Source organism: Pan paniscus, chromosome 12 (assembly GCF_029289425.2).
Source record: "Pan paniscus chromosome 12, NHGRI_mPanPan1-v2.0_pri, whole genome shotgun sequence".
Taxonomy (NCBI): Eukaryota; Metazoa; Chordata; class Mammalia; order Primates; family Hominidae; genus Pan; species Pan paniscus.
In genome coordinates this window covers 54,996,928-55,017,004 of record NC_073261.2, presented here as the reverse complement: position 1 = coordinate 55,017,004, position 20,077 = coordinate 54,996,928, and the positions used below count along the sequence as shown (strand labels likewise).

General features: G+C 36.9%; 1 protein-coding gene and 1 non-coding gene across 7 annotated transcripts in view; one reads left to right on the top strand and one right to left on the bottom strand.

Moving 5' to 3' along the window:
- ZNF638 (zinc finger protein 638) overlaps positions 1-20,077 on the top strand; it is a 155,474-nt gene that overhangs the window by 95,549 nt on the left and 39,848 nt on the right. For all 6 annotated transcript variants that reach the window (XM_008960274.3, XM_008960272.4, XM_055107806.1 and 3 more), the window contains 3 exons: positions 896-1,018; positions 11,221-11,279; positions 11,511-11,563. In XM_008960274.3, coding sequence (XP_008958522.1) covers positions 896-1,018; positions 11,221-11,279; positions 11,511-11,563 — 235 coding nt within the window. The remainder of the gene's footprint in view (positions 1-895; positions 1,019-11,220; positions 11,280-11,510; positions 11,564-20,077) is intronic.
- On the bottom strand, positions 10,754-10,857 carry LOC112438934 (U6 spliceosomal RNA). Its single transcript, XR_003027252.1, has one exon. It is a non-coding gene; the product is annotated as a U6 spliceosomal RNA (small nuclear RNA).

Sequence of the window (20,077 nt, the reverse complement as noted above, 5' to 3'; positions counted from 1 at the left end):
TATAACTCACATGATAAAAGTTAAGAACTGTAAACAGTTCTTAACATAAGCACAACATAAAATAGTTAAGGCTGGGCGTGTTGGCTTGTGCCTGTAATCGCAGCACTTTGGGAGTCTGAGGCAGGTGGATCGCCTGAGATCAGGAGTTTGAGACCAGCCTGACCAACATGGTGAAACCCGGTGTCTACTAAGAATACAAAAATTAGCCAGACGTCTGTAATCCCACCTACGTGGGAGGTTGAGGCAGGAGAATCTCTTGAACCCGGGAGGCAGAGGTTGCAGTGAGTAGAGATCGCGCCACCGCACTCTAGCCTGGGCAACAGAGTAAGGCTCCATCTCAAAAAAAAAAAAAAAAGGTTTTGTGAGTTAAGGCTGGGTGTGGTGGCTGAAGTCTGTAATCCCAGTACTTTGGGAGGCCAAGGCTGGAGGATCGCTTGAGGCCAGGAGTTCAAGACCAGCCTGGGCAACATAGCGAGACCTCCGTCTTAATTTTTAAAAAAAGTTTGTGAGTCAGGACAGGGAACATAGTGATAGTGTTGTCTTTGTTGCAAGAAGCCTTTAAAATGTCAGACCTACCACAAGCTGGACCATATCTTCCCTTCCCTCCTGTTGTTCAGTGAGCCCTGCCTTCTCATTTCCTCTTCTTCCATGAGCCTGCCTGGATTTTTTTTATCTTGGTAGTGGTATAGAAATTATGTAAGGTTAAATGTCCATTTAATGTGTGAAACATCCTTAATCAAATTATACTTGAGCAAAATAAAAACAGGCAAAAGCAACCATGACTTGAGGTAGTTTCATAGTTTGATGTTACAAAAGAAAGGATTAAGTCCATTTTAAAATGCAGGAACTTTTAAAGATAGATTTGTGACTAAAGATGGAATAAATTTCATTTTAGGCTTACCTAGAAATGGAATTTAAAGAGGCAATTACTGCAATTATGAAGTACATTGAAACAACACCTCTTACGATAAAAGGAAAAAGTGTGAAAATATGTGTTCCAGGAAAGAAAAAAGCACAGGTAATCTGGATTTAGGTCTTAAATGTTTTATCACTGTTGTTTTAGTTTAACTTTTTTGTTTAAGTATGGCACACATATAGAAATAGGCATAGAAACATAAATGTTAGCTCAACACATTATATGTGCATTAATTCAAGTATGTTGAAATTAAAACTTCCTCATACATGTATGGTGCTATATACAGTATTAAATAACGACGACTAGGAGAAAATACTTGCCATATATAACACAAAAATAGCAAACATCTGTGAATCTGGTACCTAGGTCACAAAAGAGAACATTTGACAGTATCTGGAAGTCCCTTGCTTACTTCTTCCCAATTCTTACACCCTCCCTTCTTCTCACAAGTAAACACTAACTTGATTTCTAATGCCATAGTTGAGTTTTGCCCGTTTTCAACTTTACATAAACAAAATCGTATAGTGTGTATTCTTTGGGCCTTTACTTCCTTAGAAGTATCAAGTTTTGTAACTTTAATTTTTCTAGATCATTTCTGTGCTTCAGTTCATATGATCGTAGATAATATCTATAGAATTACTTTAAATTACCCTTTAAGGATGAGCTTTCTGTTAAGTAAAAAGCTATATGTATATCTCACCTGTAAGGTTTTCTTTGTGTATGTGTGTGTTTTTTAAAATAGGGTGTTGAGAAAATATTTTTATATCTTAAAAAAAATTATTGTATTTTTAATTTTTGTGGGTACATAGTAGGTATATATATTTATGAGGTACATGAGATGTTTAGATGCAGGCATGCAGTGTGTAATAATCACATTATGGAAAATGGGATATCTGTCCCCTCCAGCATTTATTCTTTGTGTATCAAACAATCCAGTTATACTCTTATAATTGTTTAAAAATGTAACATTAAATTATTTTTTACTATAGTCACTCTGTTGCGCTAGCTAATACTGGGTCTTACTCATTCTGTTTTTTTTTTGGTACCCATTAATTATCCCCTCCTCTACCCCCTATTACCCTTCCCAGCCTCATAACCATCCTTCGACTTTCTGTCTCCATGAGTTCAGTTGTTTTAGAGCCCACAAATTGTGGGATTTTTTAGATACCACAAATAAGTGGGAACATGTGATCTTTGTCTTTCTGTGCCTGGCTTATTTCACTTAATATAATGACTTCCAGTTTCATCCATGTTATTTTAAATAACTGAATCTCATTCATTTTTATGGCTGAAGAATACTCCATTGTGTTATGTACCACATTTTCTTTATCTATTCATGTGTTGATGGACACTTAGTTGGCTTCCAGATCTTAGCTAATGTGAACAGTGCTGCAAGAAACATGGGAGTACAGATACCTCTTCGATATACTGATTTCTTTTCTTTTGGGTATATATACCCAGCAGTGGGATTGCTGGATTGTATGGTTGATCCTATTTTTAGTTTCTTAGGACCCTTCAAAATGTTCTCCATAGTGATCGTACTAATTTACGTTCCCACCAACAATATACTGAGGGTTCCCTTTTCTCCACATCCTGGCCAGCATTTGTTTTTGCCTGTCTTTTGGATAAAAGCCATTTTAACCGGGGTAAGATGATATCTCATTGTAGTTTTGATTTGCATTTCTGTGATGATCAGTGATGTTGAGTACCTTTTCATGTGCCTTTTTGCCACTTGTGTGTCGTCTTTTGAGAAATGTTTCTTCAGATCTTTTGCCCATTTTTTTTAATCAGAGTATTAGTTTTTTTTTTTCCTGTAAAGTGGCTTGAGTTCCTTATATATTCTGGTTATTAATCCCTTGTCAGATTTTTTTCCTGTAAAGTGGCTTGAGTTCCTTATATATTCTGGTTATTAATCCCTTGTCAGATGGATAGTTTGCAAATATTTTCTCTCATTTTGTGGGTTGTCTGTTGTTTCCTTTGCTCTGCAGAAGCTTTTTAACTTGAAGTGGTCCCATTTGTTCATTTTTGTACAGAATTTGCCTATGTTTGTGGGGTATTTATTGAAGAAATATTTGCCCAGACCGATGTCCTGGAGAGAGAGTTCCTCCAGTGTTTTCTTGTAGTAGTTTCATAGTTAGAGATCTTAGATAAAAGTCTTTAATCTATTTTATTTGATTTTTGTATATGGTGAGAGATAGGGTTCAGGTTCATTAATGCATATGGATATCCAGTTTTCCCAGCTGGTACCTCCCTAGGTTACATGCCATCCCAGCCCACTAGCTCTAATCCCAGCCCCAGCCCTAAGAGTTGCCTAGGAGTAGTTGTCCTTGTGTCCTAGACTACCTTTCAGGTTTACCTAGCACCCTGGAGCACTTTAGCCCATGGTAGTGAGACTTGCCAAGAAATTCAGATTCTTATTGCTGGGATGGATGAGTCCTCTTTGGCTAGGTCTGGTCCAAAGGCTCCTTCAGTGCATGGGTGCTGGCTGAGTACAGCATGGCTTTGCTGTCCACTGTGACAGAGCAGCACTGAGTTCAATGTAAAGTCCCCTAGTTACTGCGCTGTCCCTTCCTAAAGTGCACAGACTCTGTCCATGTTGTGGGGCCAGATTAGGGAGGTGTGCTGTCAGGGATTTAAGGCTGTCTCTGCTGCCCTCTTCAATGCCTCTTTCAGTGATACAAAGTCAAAACCAGGTAGACTTTGTATGAATGCTCACTTGATATTTGGTTCTTGTGGTGATGCTTTTCTGTGTGCAGATAGTCGTTAAAATTTGGTGTTCCTGCGGGGGATGGGATGAACAGTGTAGGGTTCTATTCTACCATTTTGCTCCACCCAGCTATGTGTTCTAGTAATTTAATTTTTCTGCTAGCTGTGGAATGGCTACTTTATAGGGGTTCTATAACACACATTTCTCAATAATTTGATTTGGTAGTCTAACCATGTTAGTGCATTCCTCATTCTTTGTAACTTCTCTATAGTGTTTCTCTGTATGAATATACCACAGATATATTACCAATTCCTTACTGATTGATATTTAGGTTGTTTCTAGAAGCAGAACTTTAGTTAACACCTTGTGTACCTTCACAGGCCATCTTTTGACATTTATGATAGTGGTTTTTTAGGTGATACCTACCCAATGGAATGGTTGGTTTATAGGATGCACAGTAATGGATAATATGAGATTGCTCACTAAATAACTGTTATAATTTACTCCCTGGTAATTTATGAGAGTATTACCAACAACATCTTAATTTCTTCAGCTTTAAAAATTCGTTATATAGAAAATGATATCTAGTTTTAATTTGCATCTTTTTGATTATTCATTAACTTCATCTTTTTATATAATTGTTAGCTATATCTATTAACTGTTTAAGTGAGTTGTCTATCTTTTCCTATTTTATTGTTGTCTTTTTAAAAATATTCATTTGAAGGTGCATGAATATTGTGCATTCTAGACACTAATTTTGCATTGTATGTAAGAAGTCTTTTCTTGTAGTCTGTTGCTTGTGTTATGCATACATATATCAAGTTTGAATTTTTTTTTTTTGTTTTTGGCGGAGCCTCTCTCTGTCGCCCAGGCTGGAGTGCAGTGGCACCATCTCGCCTCACTGCAAGCTCCACCTCCCGGGTTCACGTCATTCTCCTGCCTCAGCCTCCTGAGTACCTGGGACTACAGGTGCTCGCCACTAACAGAGATGGGGTTTCACCATGTTAGCCAGGATGGTCTTGATCTCCTGACCTCGTGATCCGCCCGCCTCGGCCTCTGAAAGTGCTGGGATTACAGGCGTGAGCCACCTCGCCCGGCCAAGTTTGATATTTTTATGTACTCAAATTTATTGGTATTCTATGACTTCTGCATTTTTTTCTTTATTATTTTTTTGCCTGTGACACAGCCTCAGGAGGTTCTGAGGACATGTTCCCCTCTTTTTGAGACAAGGTCTCACTCTGTCACCCAGGCTGGAATGCGGTGGCACAATTTCGGCTCATTGCCACCTCCGCCTCCCAGGCTCAAGTAATCCTCCCACCTCAGCCTCCTGAGTACCTGGGACTACAGGTGCAAGCCACCGCGCATAGCTAAGTTTTAATTTATTTTTTGTAGATATGAGATTTCACTTTGTTGCCCAAGGTGATCTCACACTCCTGGGCTCAGGTGATTCTCCTGCCTCGGCCTCCCAAAATGTTGGGATTACAGGCGTGAGCCACTGTTTCTGGCCTGCTTTTTTTCTTTTGTCTTTTTAAGAACTTGCCTGTGCTAGTGCCTAAAAGGTTTTATTCCTCAATCTATTATTTGCAGCATAATATAGGATTGGAATCAGTATTATTTCCAAAATGGGGGCCAGTTAGCCTCAACACTATTTATGCCTAATTTATCCTTGTTGATTTGAAAAGCTTCTTTTATGTGTATAAATTCTGTATACATAGATGTGTTTCATACTCTTCTGTTGTGGCAATACTATGTGGTTTCTGTTACAACAATTATTATAACTTCCTAATATTTCCCTGTCTTTCTTGTAGAGTTATTTTTCTTTGTTTATTCATTTTGGTTAATGTTTTTCCTCTTTATTTAAATTCATTTTGTTTAATCTTGAACATTTACTCCTGCACATTAGTTTTAGAATCAGTTTAAGTTCTCTTAAAAAAACTTACTGGAATTTAATTAATACTGTGTTGAATTCGTAATAGTATTTTTACAACACTAAGTCTTTCTATCAAAAAACATAGTTCGTTGGCTGGTGGCTCTTTGCCTGTCATCCTAGCATTTTGAGAGGCTGAGGTAGGCAGATAACTTGAGCTCAGGAGTTTGAGACCAGCCTGGGGCAATATGATGAAACCCTGTCTCTACTAAAAATACAAAAATTAGCTGGGTGCGGTGGTGCGTGCATGTAGTCCCAGCTACTCAGGAGGAGGCTGAGGCAGGAGGATTGCTTGAGCCCACGCGATGGAGAGGTAGCACTGTGCTGAGATAGCACCATGGCACCCCAGCCTGGGCAACAGAGCCAGGCTTTGTCTTAAACAAACAAAGAACATGGTTTGTCCATTTAGATTTCCTTTTATGCCCTTTAGCAAGTTTTATTTTTTTTTTCCATAAAGTTCTTGAACATTTTGTGGTGGTTAAATTTATTATTTTACTTATTTTTACATATAGCTATTAGAGAGGATCTTTATTTTTTAGTTCTCATATGTTTTCTAGTTAGTTACTACTAGAGTAACCTATCATCCTAGTTTATACCTGCTACATGCCATCCATTTATTCCCATTGTCCTGGTTTGGATAATAAATTAAATCGTGTGGCCTTAGTTATTAACAATTTTATCATTTAGGATTTCATTCAGTTTCAACTAATAAAACCTCACTAGTGGATTGTTAACAAATAAGAGGTATATTTATCTCATAACAGAAATCTGCATGTAGGTGGTCCAGTGCTCGTGCAACAGCTCCATAATATCTTCAGGAACCTCGCCTTGTCTTCCAGCACTACTATCTTTAGAATGTATCTTTCATCCTCATTTGTAAGATGGTTTCTGCACTTTCTGGCATCTTTTCTATCTTCGAGACATACAGGAATAAAAATGCAGAGCAAAATGAGTTTTTGTTTTCTTTTCTGGAAAGAGTGAGTTCCCCAGCAGCATTTGCCTGCATTTGATTTACCAGAACTACCAGACACATGGCCATCTAGTTGCAGAGGCAGTTAAGGAGAAACAAGGATTAAATACATAATTTAAGAACTTAAACTTTATCCTGTAGAGAGGTATATGTTATTCAAGGTTTTTGAACTAGGGCATAACATAATGAAATGGAGATTAGAAAGATTCATTTGGAAATGGTTTGGAGAATGAGTTAGGCAAATGATTTTGAAGGCAAAGAAAGCCTAGCAGATTGATTAAAGTGGAGAAGAGCACTGAAGTCCAATTAGAAGACTTGTTTAATCAATATACTCAGCCTTTTGTGATAATGGTAATGGTTTGTGGGTAGATTAGTAACATTGAAAACAGAAAGGAATAGTGGCTTATACTAGTGACTGTCCAGAAAGACCTAGCTGATCATTAAATTTTGGGAATTGTTGAGAAGGCCAGTTTTCTTTCATTCTAAACAGTTAACATAGTTAAGGAACATAGGTAAGGATACATTTAAGGAAATAGAATATTTCAAATAGCTTAAAAAATTCTCTTGGCCAACTTTTTGATGAAGTTGGTAAAGTAGCAATGTAAGTCCAAGAGCCCAGGCATATTTACTGTCATGATTTTCATAGCAATGAATAGGTAAAGAAAATACGAGCACTAGAAGCTAGAAAACATGCCATTTTCATGGCAGATATTAATGTTCTTCAGCTAAATGTTGTTTGGATGATGCTGGAACAAGAAGGCTAACTCATGACACCTGTGTTGTGACAGAGCAACATGCCTAGGGATTGAGTGGAGGGAACTCTGAACAGAATTTGAGTTGTGCCTTCTTCATATTGGAAGTATGTGGACAATTGTTTTTGTTGTTTGTTTGGTTGGTTTGTTTTGTAAATAAGTGTCTGAGGCAGGAAGGGGCAATCTTTTTGGCCTGTTACCACTTCAAGTTTTTCTACCAGTGCAAGCCAAAAATAAGCTGAAAGAACAAACTAGGAAGAAGAAGAGCTGTGCTATAGCTTTCTTGGTCCAAATCTTGATTTTGGCATGGCATGTCAAAACCTAGAAAAAACTTACCTGCCCAACATTTGATATTTCATGTTAGGACTGCCTCTAACTCTAGCTGTGTTTCATGTAACATCTTCTCCATTTTGCTGCTTTTATGAATCTAAATATTACAGAAAAGGTAAAAAAATATCCTATATCCCTATGTTAATATGGATTTGTACAACTCTTGTCAGAAACTAGGTAACTTAGTCTTTAATAATAACCTTGTAACCTAGTCTTTGATAATAATAATTTAATAATAACCTCGACATCCATTCTTAGCAGTGATTCTTAAGTCTTTTTGAGCTACTCCTTGCCCCCCCGTTACCAGTAATCCGATGAAAGCAAACATTCTTTTTTTCCCAGGGAAAGGGCCATATTCTCATACTTCGAAAGTTTTCTTTAAAGTATCAGGAGCCCAGTGCAGTGGCTCATGCCTGTAATCCCAGCACTTTGGGAGGCCGAGGCAGGATGATTGCTTGAGCCCAGGAGTTTGAGACTAGCCCAGGCAATATAGTGAGCTCTTAGCTCTACAAAAAATTAAAAAATTGACCTAGTGTGGTGGCACGCACCCAGCTGCTGGGTAGGGTGTGGTGGGAGGATCGCTTGAGCCCGGGAGGCGGAGGTTGGCTGGGTGACGGAGTGAGACCCTATCTCAACAAAAGGGAGCTGGGGGATGATCAGGAGCCCTTGATGTGGAAAAAAGTAGGATCAGATTTCGAATAAAACCCTTTCAGCCATGACATACTACTGCATTTCAACCTTGTGCAAAAAAAACCAATTTTTAAAACTTCAGTGTTTTCAGCAAGATTCATGGGGACATTACAATTAAAACTGGAGCAAGTAGTCAACTAAGAAGATTGCATGGATATGAAAAATAATGCTGGGCGTTAGTGAATATTTGAGCATTACAGAAAATCTAATGAATTAACAAGGAGATAAAAGCGAAAATACGCAATCAGAATTTGGATGAGAGGTTTTCATTTTAATTCTGAAACTATTTCTTGTTAGTTAAGCATCTGTTATGCCTCTGTTGTGTCAGGCATTGTAATATCTACAGAAGATGCAGTGGTGAGCAAGAGAGGTGTGATCCTACTCTTGGTGTGAAAGTTAAAAGAGTGAAAAATGATTAAAGGAAAGGCATGGTAGATACATTTAGAAGACACAATCTGTACATAAATGGAATTCCAGAAAGAGGACATCATTTAAATACTGAGGATTTTAAATTTCATGGTTATGGTGGGGCACCTTATAGTGATCTAAGCAGAAAACAGTTTAACTATACAAAGAAATAGTCTAGCCTTAGATTGCAAAGCAACACATTCTTAAGAGTTGGGTGGGAAAAAGATTATGATTCATTGTAATTGAGTACATTCATTTCAAGTGGAATCCTAAGGTGTGTGTTAAGGCAGTATTTATTCTCGGACATGCATGGACTTAGAAGATATTTCACTAATACATCTTTTTCTAAAACATTAAAATGAAGAACTTAAGAAATGGAGAAGTTATTATATAAAATGTTGGCGGTGAACAATGAAACCAGTTAAACATAGACTAAAATCTAAATAATCATATTTTTATAAAATAAATTTCAAAAAATATCACTTAAAATTACCAGAAAGATAATTTTCGTGTGAAATGTATAATCAAAAATTGGAATGTAGCCAAGGAGTAAAGGCTAAATGTTTCAACTTATACATCGGAACATAGTTTCAAATTTCTTTTAAAATTGAAAATTACCATTAGTAGAATAGCACTAGAACTAATTTCTTCTAAATAATTGAATTGAAGGAACCTGTGGGATAAAATCCCGTATAGTGCAAAAGGAAATGACAAGAGTGCCCAAAAAGAACAGAAAGTATGAAATTGCATGAGAACAGTTATGATGAAATTCAGATCAAGTTAACAAAATACTTGCTGAATGTTGAAGCATGACTTTATGCACTGGGAATAGAATATTGAAGAAAACAAAGTCTCTGGTATCACAGAGTTTTAACTTCAAGGGGTAGAGAGAGAAAGACCACAAATAAGTTAAAAATGCATATGTATTATGTTTGTTTTCAACAAGTGCTATGGTAAAAAAAAAATTAGGAAAGGGGAATAGAAGTACTCTTGTTGGGGAATGAAGAGCTGTGCAACTTTCAGTAAGGTAGTTGGGGAAGATCTCATTGAAAAGGTGATATATGAGCAAACATTTGAAGAAGATGAGGGAACAAACCACGTCCTGGATTGAGAGCATTCCAGACAGTAGGAATAGCACCTGTCAAACCTATACCTTTGTAGCATCTTAGAGGAGTAGAAAGGATGCTTGGGGTTGGAGTGAAGAAGTATAGGAAGAAGTGTATTGTGGTTTGGGAGTTAGAAGGTAGGTAGAACATATGTTGTAAACTTTTAGAGGCCATTGTAAGTACTGGCTTTTTTTCCTTGAGTCTAATGAGAGGTTTTGAGTTGTGGAACAGCAGGTTCAGTCTGGGTTTATGTTGTGAATAGAGAGTGAATGAATGGCAAGGACTGAAGCAGAGACCATTACGAGGCGATTGTAGTAATCAAAGCAAAAGGTAGTAGTAGATTAGACCAGGGTGATAGCAGTTGAACTTTAGACGTTTGAGATGTCACAGTGCTATGAGAAACCATGTTTTTGAAAGATACGGTAGTTCCCGTTTATCTGAGGCTTGGCTTTGCAGTTTCAGTGGTCAGTTGTGGTTTGAAAATATTGAATAGAAAATTCCAGAAATAAACAACATGTTTTAAACTGTGCCCTGTTCTGAGTTAGCGTGATGAAATTTCATGCAGTCCAACTCCAGCCCACTGGGGCTGTGAGTCATTGCTTTGTCTAGAGTATCCACACTTTATATGCTACCTGCCCACTAGTCACTTAATAGCTGTCTTGGTTATCAGATTGACCATCACTGTATTGCAGTGCTTGTGTTTAACCCTCATTTTACTTAATAATGGCCCTAAAGTGCAAGTATGGTGATGCTGGCAATTTGGATATGCCAAAGAGAAGGGGAAAAATGTTTCCTTTAAGTGAAAAGTTGAAAGTTCTCGACTTAATAAGGAGAGAAAAAAATTGTATGCTGAAGTTGCTAAGATCTACAGTACAGTAAGATATTTTGACAGACCATATTCACGTAAGTTTTATTACACTATATTGTTACAACTTATTTTTTTAATTTAAAATATGGAATGCCTAACGAATATGCGTGTCATCCTTGCGCAGGGGCCATGCTAATTACCGTATCATTCCAATTTTAGTATATATGCTGCTGAAGGAAGCGTTTTTCTATTTTATTATTGTTGTTCTTTCACTATGTCTAATTTATAAATTAAACTTTCATGTATATACAGGAAAAAAAACATAGTATATATAGGGTTCAGCACGAGCACGGTTTCAAGGCATCCACCAGGGGTCTTGGATAAGGAGAAACTGCTGTAGTTAATGATAAGAAAATGCAGATGAGTTGTGAAAGATGAGATGTAAAATTAGGCTGTGTAATCACAAATTGAAAAAAATGTCTTTATAAATAGGAAAAGGTAATAAGCATGTGTCCTTTAGAATAGGAAGATTTTAGATTTTTGTTCTATATTTTCTAAATTGCTTTATACTAAATTTCTTTTGTTCAAAATATTTTTCCTACATAGAACAAAGAGGTGAAGAAAAAGACTTTAGAGTCAAAGAAAGTATCTGCATCTACCTTAAAGTAAGTGACTTTATGATTTCATATGTGAGAATGAAATGTGCATATGACTTAAGAAATTTTAATTTTTAAAACCGCATTTTAAATATATTTTATCACTATAACTACAATTTAAAAGGATATCACTCCAGTTGAATTATTTTAAACGTTTTTAGGTTTAAATATTACATTTTTAGGATTTTGTAGAACTTAGAATTCCTAAGTTGCTGCTAAATTTTTTCTCCTTTTAAATAGAAGAGATGCAGATGCTTCAAAAGCTGTTGAAATTGTTACTTCAACTTCTGCTGGTAAGTTGTTACTTTTAATATTCTTTCAAATAAGTGTATCTTGTCAGTTTAGTAGAAACTTAGATGATGATGCTATGAAGACACTATTGTGCTTTAATGAAGGAGACCCAAATTACATTCTTTAATTGGCCCCTGTATTAAGCAGGCGGTTAATATTTAATGCTGTGTAATTACAGAATCACTTCTGGAGTAAATACAACAAATCTGTGAGATAATGTGTGTGAAATAGCTATCGTAGTTCCACAGTTAATAGCTGTTTTTTACATGTTTAGATTAGTTATGCAATATCTCCCTCCATCCCTTCCCGATAAACCCACAAGACACAAAACATAAGAAAGGTATGTTAAGAATGCTTATCTGGTCCTCTTTGATTTTGGAGGTTAATTGAGAGCCAAAAAGCAAGCAAAAAAGACTATCCAGAAATGGATGTTATCATACTCATGTACTAAAAGCTATTTCTTTATACTCAGGAAAATACTTGAAGCCATCATTATGAATCTAGTTAAATAAATTTTGCATACAGTTTTATAATCCGGGTTCTCCTTTTTCTTAGTCCATTTAGGACTAGAAAGGTGGAAAGAAGTTTTGAGACTAGTACTAGTGAGAATATACAGCTCGATAGTGAAAGACAGGAAAGAAAAGCTAAAATAAGGCAGAGACAAATTTAGGAACTTACATTGTGTTTTGTATGTTCTGTTTGGGGAAGGTAAAAATATATTGTGTTGGTTTTTCTAACTGGAATGAGGTAAGAATTTAGGCACTAAGTTTTACTAGTGAGGTGAAAATTGGATTGTGTGGAATATCTCATTTCCCCGTAATGTTTAGTTGTATAGAGTATTGAAGTATTGAAGGTTAGCAGAGATACTATGAATGGCTTCTGGAAGGCAGTACATTTTGATTAAGATTTTAAATTAGGTAACGTTATGTGACAAGATAAAATTTGGAGGCAGAAGATTACTTCATGTGGGGGGCACACAACAACAAAGGTAACAAAGTTGAATTATTCTATTGAAGGCCTTGAAGGGTCATGCTGAGAAGTTTTCAAATTTGACCCCATTAGTAGCATTTTCAGAATGTGTCGTGTTAAAGAGTAATTTCTGAAAGAAGTTTTGGGTAAAAAGGTTTGGGGTGTGTGTTATAGCGATTTTTTCTCTTTTGAAAAAATAATTCACAGAACACATTTTATGAAGTCCTTCAGGAAAGAAACCTATTTAGCTTTATTTAGTCCACTGTTTCCTAAGCTTGGCAAAAGTACACTCCATTTTTTCTGTATAAGAGCTAGTAACAATTGGTACAGACTCTGGGAAATTGCAGTAGAGAATATGGAGCCACTCACTAATTGTTTAGGATTCTTATATAGATTGGATAAATTGGAGAGATGTAAAAATCCCACTGAGAAAAAACAGTTGGGCTTCACTTTGGGATGATGAGGACCTGATGTGAAAAAGGTTAATTTAAGTGATGTGAGGAGGTAAAATTTGCATTTTATTATATGGAATTTTTCAGTAAATGAGTTTTAAAAATTTTTAAAGTAATTATAAAATTTCCAAGTTTCAGTCCTGATAGGTTTTACTAAGAGTGCGATGATATTATTGATTACAATTGGAAAACTCACAGTGGTGCCTTTGAATTTGGGGTTAGGTCCTTAGATTTCAACATTACCAAATTTCAGCTGTCACGGGTATCTGCTAGAGATATTCTTTAGTCAGCCAATCATATGGCATTGAAAGTGAGATACTTGGGAATTTTTTTAAGTTTAAGGCCTAAATTTTGGAAAGCTAAAATACTTCCTTGCAATATAAATGTAGAAAGAAAAAGGAACCTATAAACAGGACTGAGAAAGTGACAGGTGAGAAAGGAAGGGTACTTGATAATTTTTTGAGATCCGCTCAGATTGAAGAGTGATAGGAAGAGTTAATTAGGGCAGTTTTAAGGATAAATTTGATTATAAGCACAGGGAGGAAGCAAGAGTGTAATTTGATCATGAATGGAAACATTCGAGCTCTTACCCAGTACTAATTAAAAAGAAAAATAGTAATTACTGAGTACCTATTATATGCCCATGATAGGGGGCACTTTGTAGAGGCTTAGGATGTATCAGTGGACCAAATAGGCATGGCTGTCCCCAGACAGTTTACATTTTTAACTTGAGGTGACAAATATTAAATATAAAATAAACATTAAATAATATGAGTTTTAGAAAATGAGAAGTTCTGTGACACAAAGCTAAAGAAGAACCAGGGTAAAGGTGATGCAGGATTCGTTTGTTTTAAAGTTAGAATTTAGTATACAAAATAAGGTAAAAATGACTTATTAAGTAGACAGGCCTACTAACATAATCTGTACCAGAAGAGAGAAAACAAGGAAAAGAAGCCTCACATTTGTGGGTATGATATTTATGCTGGACACGTGGGCACATAGTATATTTATGTTATTTTGTTTAATCTTTCAAACCGTTCTTTGAGTTATAGTTAATGTTTGGCTGGGTGCGATGGCTTATGCCTACAATCCCAGCACTTTGGGAGTTTGAGGCGGGTGCATCACCTGAGGTCAGGAGTTCAAGACCAGCCTGGCCAACATGGTGAAACCCTGTCTCTACTAAAATACAAAGATTAGCTGTGTGTGGTGGTAGTAGTCCCAGCTACTCGGGAGGCCGAGGCACGAGAGTCTCTTGAACCTGGGAGGCAGAGGTTGCAGTGAGCCAAGATCGTGCCACTGCACTCCAGCCTGGGTGACAAGAGCGAGACTCCACCTCAAAAAAAATATTGTTCTCATTTTCTAGAAGAGATAGATTCAGAAAGGTTAAATGAGTCAGGGCCACATGGAGGAGTTAGAATTTGAACGCAAAACTTTATGATTCCAAAGCATTGTGAATATACTAAATTACCTCCCTCAAGAATGAAAACTTCTTGATTTTCTTGGATCACTACTTTTCTCCAGCCTTTCTAGTTTTCCTAATAATCTTTTCCTCTTCTCATGTCATGCTTTTCTTCCTGGGTGGTTCCTTTTTTTTTCTTTTATTGAGATGGAGTTTCACTCTGTTGCCTAGTTTGGAGTACAGTGGCATGATCTTGGCTCACTGCAACCCCTGCCTCTCAGGTTCAAGTGATTCTGCCTCAGCCTCCCAAGTAGCTGGGATTACGGGTATGCGACACTATGCCTGGCTAATTTTTCTTTTTCTTTCTTTTTTTTTTTTTTTTTTTAGTAGAGATGGGGTTTCACCATGTTGGCCAGGCTGGTCTCAAACTCCTAACCTTAAGTGATGCACCCACCTCGGCCTCCCAAAGTGCTGGGATTACAGGTGTGAGCCACCATGCCTGGCCCTCTTCCTGGGTGATTTCTTTCCTCTCAGTCTTTAAGGACATCTCCCTTACATACATAAACTCTTCTATCCCCTTGAGTATACTCTTCTCATTTTCTTATATTATTTAACAGTTACCACTAATAATCCGGTAGAGTAGTTCTTAACCCTGTCTTCTCTTTTCTTCTGTTCAACATAATTCGGATTTAGATAACATCCTTCCCCTTTTCAGCCAATCAGTGGCGGATCCATATTAGTTTTCCATTGACTCTACTTCAGCTCTCAAATTCTTTATATGTAGCTCCATCATGCCTGTAACTCCTTTTAATTCAGACCTGTCGTCTCACATTTGAACTTTGGAAGATAGCCTCCTGACTGGTATTTTTTATTCCATACTCTGCTTTATTATACACATTGTTGCCCAGAGGTCTCTTTAAAGCAGATCTGATCATTCTACTTCTAGCAACCAGTGGAATAAAGTCCAAATTCTTCGGCTTTCCATAAATTATTCTTTGCCCTTTGACCCCAGATTATGTTTTGAACCTATTAACAGTCAACTGTGTATTATTTTCTAGTCACTCAGAATAGTTTATTTTCCATGTTACTTCATTCCTTCGTTCTTTATTTATGCTGTCTATTTGCATGGAATTGATGGCTGACTTCATTTAACTTTAGTAAGCACTTAATAGGTCGTAGGCAAGGTACTGAAGACAAAAAGTCAGTTAAGACTTCTTTTGGGGAGAGTTGGGGGACAGATTCTGATTTATCCTGTAAGGCTCATCTCTGATGAAACTTCCTTGATCGAATGATTTTTTTCTCTTGTTATGACTTTTCTCTTTTTTAGAAATAATATGTCCCCTTTTCTTTTTACCTTTTCAGTTCCCAGCTGAAAATGACACTTTTAAATCTAATTATAAAAGTAATGAATGTTTATTGTCAAAAATTTAAAATATTTCAGAAAATGTTTAAAGAAAGTGATTTACACCATTCAGAGATCACCTCTTGTTTATTTGCTTAAGTCAGTTATTTTCCCAATAAAAGCCCTCTGCTCACCTGTGGGAACTCCCACATGTGAGTTCCACCAAATCTTTCAGAAAGCAATATCGATTTCAGCTATACCATGGCATTCAGGAGAAGGGAAAGCTTCCTGTAAAAGGGGAAATGAGAAAAGGTGGGGGAACAGGCTAATACATCAAATACTGACAAAGACACTACACACCTATCAGAATGGCTAAAATAAAAAATACTGATAGCACCAAATGCTGATGAGTATGTAGAGAAACTCATACATTGTGTGCAAGAGCAATTGTGAATAGTACAGCCATTCTAGAAAAGAGTATGACAGTTTAACTTAACAAAACTAAACATGTGCTTACCATATGACATCACTTACACTCTTGGGCACTCATCCCAGAGAAATGAAAACTTAGCTCATTTGGGTACTTTGTTTATAATTGCCCCAAACTGGAAACAACCCAAATGTTCTTCAGTGGATGAATGGCTATTTTAAAAAGTTTTATATTATAAAATTTCACGTATATCACATTTAAATGAAATTACAGAGAGAGAACAGATTAGTGATAGTCAGGGTTGGTGGGAGGGAGGTGGCTATTGCTATAAATGGGTTTTAGAAGAGATCATTATGAAGGAACCATTCTGTATCTTGGCTGGTGGTAGTCACACTGATCTACACCTATGATAAAATTTCAGAGCTAAGTACACATTACATGTAAAATGAGTGAAATCTGGGTGTTGGTAGATTGTATCAATTGTGTCAGTTTTCTGTCTCTGATACTGTACTACAGTTATACAAAGTGTTAACCATTGGAGGGAAACTGGGTGAAGGGTATATGGGGTCTCTCCTTCTTTTTTCATACAACTCCATGTGAATTTACAATTATCCCAAAAGTGAAAGTTAAATATTTTTTAAATGCTGACAGCTTTCATAAAACTATAGAACAATTATATGTAGGAATATTAATGTTAAATTTTAGTGTAAAATTTTAACATATAGTGTCTGCGAGCACTTTGAATAATGGACTGTGCACAAGAGAGGGTCGTATTGGAAGTATAAAGATGGTTCAAAATGAGGAAATCTGTTAATTCAATTTTACCATATTAAAAAAAGAACATATGATCCTTTCCATAAATACTGAAAGGGATATTAACTTCAACATCCATTTCTAGCATTTTAAAAAGAAATCTTAGCATGGGCATCATAGTGAGACCCAGTCTGTATCAGAAATTAAGAAGTTATCTGGGCATGTTGGCATGTGCCAGCTACTTGCAAGGCTGATGTGGGAGGATTGCTTGAGCCCAGGAGGTCGACGCTTCAGTGAACTGTGATCGTGCTACTGTACCCCAGCCTATGCAACAGAGTGAGACCTTGTCTCAAAAAAAAAAAAAGTTTCTTAAATATGATATATATGTGTGTATATATACTTTTATTTATGCACACACATACATATACAAGTACACATGTGTTAAAAGGCAGCATATGTTTAATAATGCATTAGATGCATTATTAAGGTTGGGAACTAAACTGAGAATATGCATCAACACCTCTTTGAGTTAAAATAAATATTTTTTAAAACTAATAACCATTAACCAGTACAATGTAATTCAAGAGGCATGGAAATTGGAAAGTAGGATACACCGTTATTTGCAAATATGATAGTACGATGGAAAACCTAAGAGAATCAATTATACAGTGCTATTTAATTATAATTACCCACCTTAATTCTCTAATATGTCATGTTTAATTGCTTTTTAAAGAAGAGCTCCTTATGTAATCTAATATTAAATAGTCCATTTATAATAATAAAAATGATAGAAGTTATAAAAAGAAAACTAAAATATTAAAAGGCATAAAATGAGCCTTAAATGAAAAAATGGCATTCTTGGATAGAAAGCTTCACTGTTATAAAATGCCTTTTTTTTCTTTTTTTCTTTTCTTCTTTTTTTTCTGTTGCCCAGGCTGGAGTTCAGTTGTGGAATCTCAGTTCATTGCAGTCTCCACCTCCCAGGTTCAAGTGCTTCTTCCACCTCATCCTCCTGAGTAGCTGGTATTACAGGCCAGAGACACCTCATCCAGCTAAACCTTTTTTTTCTTTATACTAAGTATAAAGAATAATAGCAATAAAACATTTTAAATTACATAAGCTGATTCTAAGTTTATATAAGAAATTAACATATAAGAATAGGCAGTACAGTTCTTTAAAGAAAACAATGAAAACAGACTATCCACAATAAATATTAAAATATATTACAAAGTTCGAAGATTTAGAATAGTTTCATATAGTTACATAGACAAAAAGTAGGACAGAAGAGAGTCCAGAGATATTTCCCAAAACATACAAAACATCAGTAAATTTGTATGGTAATATTTCATTTTATTTGGGAAAAGATCAATTATTCATTAAATTAGCTACTTTTTTTTTTACTTTTGATAAAAGTAAAAGCACTTTGCTTGGTGCGGTGGCTGACGCCTGTAATCCCAGCACTTTGGGAGGCCAAGGTGGCTGGATCACTTGAGGCCAGGAGTTTGAGACCGCCTGGCCAACATGGTGAAATCCCATCTCTACTAAAAATACAAAAATTAGCTGGGTGTGGTGGTGCTCTCCTGTAGACCCAGGTACTCAGGAGGCTGAGGCAGGAGAATTGTTTGAACCTGGGAGGTGGAGGTTGTAATGAGCTGAGATCATGCCACTCAGCCTGGGCAACAGAGCAAGACTCTGTCTCAAAAAAAAAAAAAGTAAAAGTGCTTATATCAAACTGCAGTTGGATCAAAGATTTACTATGATACATAAGATGACAGTATTCTTTAAGTGTGGAGAATATTTTTTGTAAAATTTAGGTTGAGAAGTCCTTCCCAATCAGGAAGACATTTGACTACATAAAATGTATTAATGCATAAGTATTTTGAGTGACTTTAAAAAATTGTTAACCTATGTGTTAATTTTCTTAAGGAACTCTAATAAAAAATAAGAAGCCTCAACCCAAAAGATAAATTGGAAAATAGTATGATTAGGCAGATTATAGAGAAAGAAGTAGAGATGACTTTTAAACATATGAAGACGGATACAACTACACTTATAATTAAAGAAAAAAAAATCCTACCAGTTTCCATTTCACATTGGGAAGGTTGATCATTTCAGTTAACCATGTTAGGTTTTTGTAGGAGATTGGTCAGGGTGGTGGGAAAAGTTATAAGGAGAGACACAAACCTTCTTGGAAGTCCTGGGAGGTTTTGCAAAGCTTCGGGAGAGAATAAAGGCTGAAGACAGCTAAATTCTCTTACCCTGAGGCTAAGGGCAAGTAGTAGGTAACAAAGGAGTGTAAAGGAATTTATCTAGATAAGTTTATTTACTTTTGCCGACCTTTGATCATCCGACCTTTGATCATCCGACCTTTGATCATCTGACCTTTGATCATCTGACCTTTGATCATCCGACCTTTGATCATCTGACCTTTGATCATCCGCGTGCAGGACTGCTCCCTACAGGCGGGGGCAACAATTACCCACAGATTGTGTTGGCTCCAGGCCTTTGTCATTAAATCTGTACTAAATAAATACAAGCAGCTCCAGCTTATTGGGGCTGCGTTCTCTCTTCGGCGTCTCTAAGGCCGAGCAGTTTCCTAGCTGCGCTCACGCAAAATACCTGTGTCTGCGTACTTTTTTCATCCGTCGCTCGGCCAGAGTCGGTGGATCAGACTCAGCAGCTGGTGCCACTCGTGAGGAACACTGCAAGGGATCACGACGGAACCCCCGAAAATGAAGGCGAAGAGACTGTGCAGTCAGTAAGTCATTGGTGCCCACTCGGGATATCCAAGTTGAGGGGAATTCTCAGACTAGAGTTTCATCATGAGACAACAGCTGTCCGCACAACAGAAACAGTATATAAAAGTATTGAAACAACTGCTTAAAGCTAGCAGAGCCTCGGTTTCGCAGGCTCAGTTAAGGGTCCTAAGGCAAACTGTTGTTTCCCATAATCCATGGTTCCCAGCAGAAGGCATGCTGGACCTAGAGCTCTGGGAATAAGTGGGGAGAAATCGTAAACAATACCATAAACAAGGGCAACGGGTCCCAGTAACATCTTAACCTTATGGGCCTTAGTTAGGGCTGCTTTGGCCCTGCCGTACACAGAAGATCCCAAGAAGGGAAGGGAGGAGGAACCATCACCTACCTTACGCCGCCTCTTCCCTCAGCCCTG